This window comes from Cyprinus carpio, chromosome B4 (assembly GCF_018340385.1).
Source record: "Cyprinus carpio isolate SPL01 chromosome B4, ASM1834038v1, whole genome shotgun sequence".
Classification (NCBI taxonomy): Eukaryota; Metazoa; Chordata; class Actinopteri; order Cypriniformes; family Cyprinidae; genus Cyprinus; species Cyprinus carpio.
In genome coordinates, this window is record NC_056600.1 from 32000985 (window position 1) to 32009472 (window position 8488).

The 8488-nt window shown below is 34.6% G+C and overlaps 1 protein-coding gene across 1 annotated transcript; it reads left to right on the plus strand.

Moving 5' to 3' along the window:
* The first annotated feature begins 3093 nt into the window (after window positions 1–3093).
* On the plus strand, window positions 3094–8064 carry LOC122137192 (gastrula zinc finger protein XlCGF8.2DB-like). Its single transcript, XM_042722954.1, has 2 exons — window positions 3094–3178; window positions 7139–8064. Exons 1-2 carry the CDS (start codon window positions 3094–3096, stop codon window positions 8032–8034), a joined length of 981 nt encoding a protein of 326 aa, XP_042578888.1. The 3' UTR covers window positions 8035–8064.
* Window positions 8065–8488: the final 424 nt, after the last annotated feature.

An 8488-nucleotide genomic window follows, 5' to 3' on the forward strand; every position in this document is an offset into this window, starting at 1 on the left:
AAAATAAAGTAAACCTGCGAAATTAGAGGATTAGACTGTGAAGATTTAGGCAAAGAAACAATGCCTATATTATTTAATATGTTATTGAATTTGTCGAAATTCATGACTAACCGGCAAACCAGAAGAAAGCCGCGTAAATAAAGGCTATGGGCTCGAACGGCATCCAGAGGCATCTAACATTATCCTATTATTCCTCTAATAAACAAAAGCTTTTATACCACACTTGTCATAATCAGAGCTTATAATTTGTAAATAAATAATTGCTGGATTCAAAACAGCAATTAATAGGCGCTGTGACCGACACAATACGTTTTCCCGGAGCATTCAGTGATGTCACTAAACGGTGACACCGAGCATCGTTCACAAGTTTCTGCCTGGACCTGACTAGTGCACAGGTTCTCAAGCCCTGGGACAAAATGGGATGCTTTAAGGAAAATGTATAGCCTATTTAAGTAATAGGCCCAACATAAAAATAACAATTTGTTTTCATAATTTTTTTTTTTTTTTTTTTTTAATATGGGAAATATATCCGACTTAATTAAGATAACGGATTTAAAACAGAAGTGTGGCGGTGCTCCATAAGTTCACGAAAAAAAGGATGACAAGGCATTCTGTTTGTTTGCTTTATTTTACAAGAGCACAAATCTTCTCTTTTTATTGTGAGAAACAAATGACAAATGATTTCATTTTTACAAATGAAAGTAAACACTTGTGCGGAAAAGTTTTTTTTTTTTTTTTTTTTTTAAATGTCTCAGCTGTTTCGATCGCGCCAGAGCCTGGTGCACATGTATATTCAAGCAATTCAAACTTACATCGCAGTCTGTTCATTATCAAAATAAAATAGTCAACTAAACACATAAAAGGTTACACTGGTCAGTTTAAATAGACCGTAGTATACCGGTCCACTCTGCTGTTATGCCAAGGACGTTTTTTCTCATGTGAAGAGGATCTTTTCCGTCTATATGCGAATGCGTGTAAAGTACAATAACATTCAAATACATTGCGAATATGGAAACATTTGGATTTGTGCCGAATGAGACATGAGCAATAACGTCCAAATAAATCTAGCCAAAGCCGCGCTCGCTCGTGCTCGTATGCAAGCACTGTCACGATCTAATGCACTGTATGCTGGATTTTTAAAAACAAATAGGCCTACCGGAATGCAAAAATTAAAAATCTGACATTTTCTAGAACAGAATCCAGCAGGATTAAATTCATGTGAGCAACAGTGTGTTTTGCTGCAGCAGCGCCGATGGAAGCAGTTCACTTAATGTGCAGCACAGTCACACGCGCGCCACAGTTACATTTGGGATAATTTCATTTTAAATACCATAATGTCAGTTGAAAACATTGCAATTGTGTTTTAAAATACAACAAAGAGCACCACAAAACCATTTAAATAGGCGCGTTCAGCGGTCTCCGTACGGAAAGTCAACAAACTAAAATGACCTCAAAAATATGGTGCGCTCTCTTCATTTTATCAAATGAACATAATCACATATATTCATTATAGAATCCTGCTACTAGCATTTTATTCAGACTAAAACCCCTTAATTCAAGTGAGAAAGCGTTTTGTGTGTGTGTCATGCCGGTGACTGCGTGCCTGCAATAGACGCATTTTGCAGCATTATGGTTAACGATTAATCGATTCATTGATCGTTAATTTAAACGCTGATCGATCATGGAAATAATCGAAATTTGACATCCCTAGTTCACGTAGAAAATGTATCCCTGTGACGTAGCTGACACAGAACAGCATTCACTGTTTGCGGTTAGTGGATACTCTCCAAAATGGCGCTAGGGTGACGCAGAGGAGACTAACTGTTGAATAAAGTTGTTTTTTTTTTCTTTTGCGCACAAAGTATTCTTGTAGCTGTGTAAAATTACAGTTGAACCCCTGATGTCACATGGATTATTTTACCAATCTTCTTATGTTTGTGGACGTTGATCTTGTAAGGACTCTCACTGTATATGGGAGGGTCAGAGAGCTGTCAGAATGCATCAAAAATATTTTAATTTGTGTTCTGAAGATCAACGGAGGTCTTGTGGGTTTTGAACCACATGAGGGTGAGTAATTAATGACAGAATTTTCATTTTTGGGTGAACTAACCCTTTAAAGGAACACTCCACTTTTTTTGAAAATAGGCTCATTTTCCAACTCCCCTAGAGTTAAACAGTTGAGTTTTAACTGTTTTCGAATCCATTCAGCTGATCTCCGGGTCTGGCGGTAGCATGCTTAGCTTAGCATAGATAATTGAGTCTGATTAGAATGTTAGCATCTCAAAAAATGACCAAAGAGTTTCTATATTTTTCCTATTTAAAACTTGACTCTTCTGTAGTTACATTGTGTACTAAGACTGACGGAAAATGAAAAGTTGCGATTTTCTAGGCCGATATGGCTAGAAACTCCGTATTACTGCGTAATATCACTGCGCCTGCTGCCCTCATGGTACGGCAGCAAGTTCCTTGATTATTACGCCGGAATGAGAATATAATTCTCAAAACTCTTTATAATGTTAATAGTCTAATCAAATTTAATTATCTATGCTAAGCTAAGCTAAAAATACTACCGCCAGACCTGGAGATCGGCTGAATGGATTCAAACGGTAAAACTCAACTGTTTAACTCCAGGGGAGTTGATGAGTCTGTTTTTTTTTTTTTAAAGTGGAGTGTTCCTTTAGTTATTAATTGGAAATATTATAAATGCTCTGTAGTTAATAGGGAATTGAGAGCACTCCACAATCCTTTATATTAAATCTATGATGTTCATAACTTAAGGAATCTGTTCACAACTTAATCTTTTACAGATCAATGTAACACACTATTATAAAGATGGCATTTATTAATGTGGAGAGTGAAAACATGAAGATTGAAGAAACATTCAGGGTCAAACATGAAGATACTGAGGAACAAACAAAGATTGAGTTCATTAAAGTGGAGAGTGAAGACATGAAGATTGAAGAAACGTTCAGAGTCAAACATGAAGATACTGAGGAACAAACAAAGATGGAGTTTATTAAAGAAGAGAGTGAAGACATGAAGATTGAAGAAACGTTTAGAGTCAATCATGAAGATACTGAGACACAAACAAAGATGGAGTTTATTAAAGAAGAGAGTGAAGACATGAAGATTGAAGAAACATTTAAAGTCAAACATGAAGATACTGAGGAACAAACAGGTTGGTTTTTATTCTCAAAGCTGAACTCAATCATTTGATCCTGATTAAAATTTCCAGCTCTACAGAAAGGAATTTGAAGAATGTCATATGAGTTTTGAAATTAAAAATGCTGTATTTGAAATGGAGTGGGTCGCATCGTGTTGGGGTGGCCACCTTCAACAAGGCAAAATAAGGAATACCTATACACTACCCCCCCCCCCATTAATATCTAAATAATTGTATATTACATATTATCATATGTATATAATAATAATAAATAGGGTCAAACATTAATTATAATATATTAATTTTTCTGTCTAATAATGCCTAAAAATATAATGTTATATTTACCAGGCTCTGATAATGTATGGAATATTATATTAACAGACTGTCCACTTTTTAATAAAACAATAGGCCAGTGTCACTTTAAAGGTATGGCTACCCAGGTTGTAATAAATCTTCATAAAATTCTTTCTTCTGTTGATCACAAAAGACGATACTTTGAAGAATGTGGGTAACTGTTACGTCTCTGATGTGATTCTTTTTGTCTAGGGATTAAAAGAGGTAACATTAAGTGGACATATTAAAGAAATAAGCCAGGGAAATGAGTGGCAATGGAACACATGACACGAAACTGCACTACAAGAAAGATTTATTGCCCCCAAGGGACAACAAGTTCAACAAACTAGACAAAGGAAAAGAAGGGAAGTTAAAGTGGTGCTTAAATAATAATAATAATAATAATAATAATAAAAAAAAAATCCCAAAACCCCTAAACTATTAAAGAAAAGAAAAGAAAAAGTCTTCAACACAAGAGCGTCATAAACTAAACTGAATATACAAAAACAAAACATACAAGAAAAGTGCACACGAATAAACTAGTGTCTTATACATCCAAGATCCCTTCGTGCAGGTATGTAGGTCACATGACTTACTAAACTCTTCCACTCCTTCCTTGTCTTACAAACCAGCGGCTAGCTGACAAAAACATCAGATCACAAAGCGGCATAGCCAGCCGTTAAAACCCAAGAGCGTAACACAAACACATTCCACGAGTGCACACAACAGTCACAATACAAAACGTCACACACCCTTCTTCCCGCTGACGTTCTCCTTTTGAACCTCTCGGACGAGAGCGAGACTGGCGAAGAAAACGTGTTGTCATAATAAACTAATGATGAATGACAGCAAAGATAGCCAATAGAATCCAATGAAGGCAGTACCTAAGAGCATGAGAGTGAGAACAGAGAAGAGACAAAAAGAAATAACACACACAGCACAAAAAGTCGCAGACCATAACCGTAACTAAACTGTTTCTGGTCCTCAGTAACTTCCGTAATAGAGAAAAATACTATCAGAGTCATTGGAGACCAGAAACTGTTTGGTTGCCCACATTCTTCATAGTATCTTCTTTGATGTTCAACAGAAGAAAGAAATTATTATAGGTTTGGAACAACTTGTGGGCATGTAAACGAAAATGTTTTGACAGTCCACTGTGAGCAACTCAATGCTTCTTTGCAAACTGCTCGTTCATCATTAGTTACTGGACCGACACATTGATAACTTTCCCATTCTGCCCTACATCTGGAGAGTCTTGTGTTCAAAGCACAGGTGTGAGCGCTAGATGTTTTAAACCGTGATGTTTAGCGCATGCTGCTTAAAAAGTGTGCAATCTGGTGACTCTGTTGCTATGGAAACAAAGACGCCAAAATGCAATCACGTGCAAATGGGCTTCTCTAATACTTAATTTGAAATTTCTTTATAATTGCTATTAGTATTATAAACAGTCCAAAATACTTATTTGTTGATTCAACTTTGGCCTTTGTAATGTGTTACCGTACAATGTTATTGTATATTTACCTTTAAATATAAAACAATTCCGTACTTTAAGGGATGGGTGGCAACCCTACATCGTGTGGACAGACATGTTGAGATCACATGACCCATTACAATTAAACATACGCAACTAAGATTACACAATAAACTTTGGTCTTTTTTATCATCACCACTTCGAATAATGGGAAGAAATTTTAAGATCATGTGTAACACTAGAGGTCGACCAATATTGGCTGATGCCGATATCTTGGGTGGCCAGTGGCCGATATAATTTTATTTTCATTAATATTTAAGAAATTGTAAATCATTTGAAAATGGATTAAAACATAAATGTAAAATAAACATGTTTATACTTAAAATGACAAAGTTTAGTTCACAAATAAATATTTAACACAAATATAATTAAAAAGGAAGTAAACACTGTAACCAACAGGGCAGGGGTGGGGGGCTTGCGGCACCATCTGCAGGACAGTTAAATCGTTCAAATGATTCAAAGTGCCATACGTGAGCAGAATCAGCGCTAAACGTGTTACTTGACCCGGTGACTTTTTATGAATGGCGGTGAAAATTTGAGATTGGTAGTGATGTCATAAAATTTACAATGGTTGTGCTGTAATTATATAATAGGCTGTAGTTTGACGCGTTACATGTCTGCTGTTACAGTACTGTTTTTTAGTTTTGATTCACTGTTAGTGCTGCACTTGGTATGAGCCGCTTTAATTTGCGTTTGGGAATGCAACATTCGTCATTAGAAACATCTATAAACCTGTTGCTGTTTACAAAGAAGTTTCAGTGTCACATGATCCTTCAGAAATCATTCTAATTTGCTGATTTGCTGCTCATGAAACATTTCTCATTACTATAAATTATAGAAACCATTAATTTTTTGTGGAAATTATACCACTCAAACATTTGTATAAGATTTAAAAAAGAGTGAGAAATTACTTTTATTCATCATGCATGAAAGTGACAAAAAGTGAGTGAAGACATTTAAAATTATTTCTATTTAATAAATGCATTAACAAATGTAATTAATATATTTGATATATGCAAATAAATGCTGTTCCTTAAACTTTATATTTGTCAAAAAATCCTGAAAAATAAAGTGCATCATCATTTCCACACAAAATATAAAGCAGCAAAATAGTTTTCAACATAGATAATAATAAGAAATGTTTCTTGACTCAAATAAATTGTAAGGATTTCTAAAGGATCATCTGACACTGAATAATGTGTTTTTTGAACCTTAAACCACATAAACACATTGCAAATACACAAAATAATGTTCTTTTCAGCAACATCGAACAAAATTCTGCTTTGCATCACAGGAATAACATTACATTTTATAATATGTTAAAATTAAAAACTTTTTTTGTAGTTGTAATATTTTACAATATTTATTATTATTATTATTATAATTATTATTATTTTGATCAAATAAATTCAGCCTTGCTGAGTAGAAGATAGTTATTTAAAAATAATTTATAATTCTAATGTTTCCATACTTTTTGCAGGTACTTTAGTAATATTAATTCTATTTACTTTAATATATTATAGTACTTTTATTACAATATATTATTATATTGTTGTCATGATTATTAAATGCTGCTTTTTATCTTTTTATAGGACAGTATGTATTTTTTCAATATAAGATATATCTTTTAATGTGCTAAAATATATATTTTTAATAATGCGTGCTGGGGGCGTGGTCAGATTTTCCTTGTTTTTTGTTTCTAGCTGATCACATGCCTGATAATGTTTGCCTTTCTAATATTAACAATATAAAAGCAATTGTTATAATACTTTTTTGCATACATTTCCTTTGTTTAACAGTTCTGTCTGATTATTGAACAGACTTCTGTCTGTATTAGACAGAACTGTTAATGATGACAGTGAACTAGTAGAAAGAGATGCTGTTATCAGTGCCATCAAAATAAATGTCCCCGCTACAAATGCATCGGCCAAACAGAAAAAAACTTATCGGTCTATGCTTATATTTGAAAAATCAAAAATATCATCCGGCCACTATTTAACAACTCCTTTAAAACTTTAGTGTGTATAAGATCTACATGTTGTTGGTTTTAATGTTTGTTCTTTGTGCCATTAAAAATGGTGTTAATCTGGATTTGTCTTTTTTTGCATTAGACCTGATGACACTGAAAGAGGAGAGTCAAGAACTCAATGAAAAGGAAGATCATGTTCAGCATGAGAAATACAATTTCATGACTGAAGAAAAATCATTTAGTTGCACACACACTGAAAAGACTTCACAAAAAAGAGCTTTCACCTGCCAACAATGTGGGAAAAGTTTCACCAGAAAAGGATATGTTGAAGTCCACATGAGAGTTCACACTGGAGAAAAGCCTTTCACCTGCCAACAGTGTGGAAAGAGTTTCATTAATAAAACAAACCTTAAAAACCATATGAGAATTCACAGTGGAGAGAAACCTTACACATGCTCTCACTGTGGAAAAAGTTTTAAACTTAAATACCGCCTCGCTAACCACAAGAGAATTCATACTGGAGAGAAACCTTTCACCTGCAAACTGTGTGGAAAGAGTTACACTCACAAAAGAAACCATAGCGATCACATGAGAACTCATACTGGAGTGAAGCCTTACACATGCTCTCAATGTGGAAAGAGTTTTAATCTTAAACAACACCTCGATGACCACAAGAGAATTCATACTGGAGAGAAACCTTTCACCTGCCAACAATGTGGAAAGAGTTTTACTCACAAAGGAAACCTTAGAAACCACATGGGAACTCATACTGGAGTGAAGCCTTTCTCCTGCAAACTGTGTGGAAAGAGCTTCATTCGAAAACCAAACCTTAAATGCCACATGAGAATTCACACTGGAGAGAAACCTTACACATGCCAACAATGTGGAAAGAATTTTACACTAAAACAACACCTCATTAACCACATGAAAATTCACACTGGAGAGAAACCTTTTACCTGCCAACAATGTGGAAAGAGTTTCATTCAAAAAGGAAACCTTACCAAACACATGAAGGTTCACGCTGGAGAGAAGCCATGAGTTTCGAAAATAAAGTAGCTTTTTAAAGAACAGTCATACAGTTTTTTTTTTAAAAAGTGTCCTCATATTGGGGTGTGCGATATGAGCTAAAATTCATATCACAATATTTTACACTGTCCAGGTGATATCGATATTATATTGCAATATGTGAAAAAGTAACAGGCAAAATATTTTAACCTTAAATAACAAAAAAAAAAAAAACTGTGGGATTGGACAAAGACCTGAAAAGTATGTTTTATTGTACCATTGTTTTTCACAAAAAGTGCAAACATGCAGCATGAGCTATGCCTGTATGAATTAAATTAAATTAAAAATTGTGTGTTTTGAGTAGGCCAGTGGCTCCCAAACTTTTTCCGCCGGCCCCCCTTTTGTAGAGAAAAATAATTTCATGGACCTTCCCCCCACTCCTTTTTTTTGGGGGGGGGCACTTATGCTCACCAAGGCTACATTTAAT

What these genes read in the sequence shown, in the direction of transcription:
- LOC122137192 (XM_042722954.1), top strand. Translation starts at nt 3,094, where the DNA reads ATGGAGTTTATTAAAGAAGAGAGTGAAGACATGAAGATTGAAGAAACA. An exon ending in AGATACTGAGGAACAAACAG is followed by an intron (nt 3,179 to 7,138) that starts GTTGGTTTTTAT and finishes TTTTTGCATTAG; the next exon opens with ACCTGATGACACTGAAAGAG.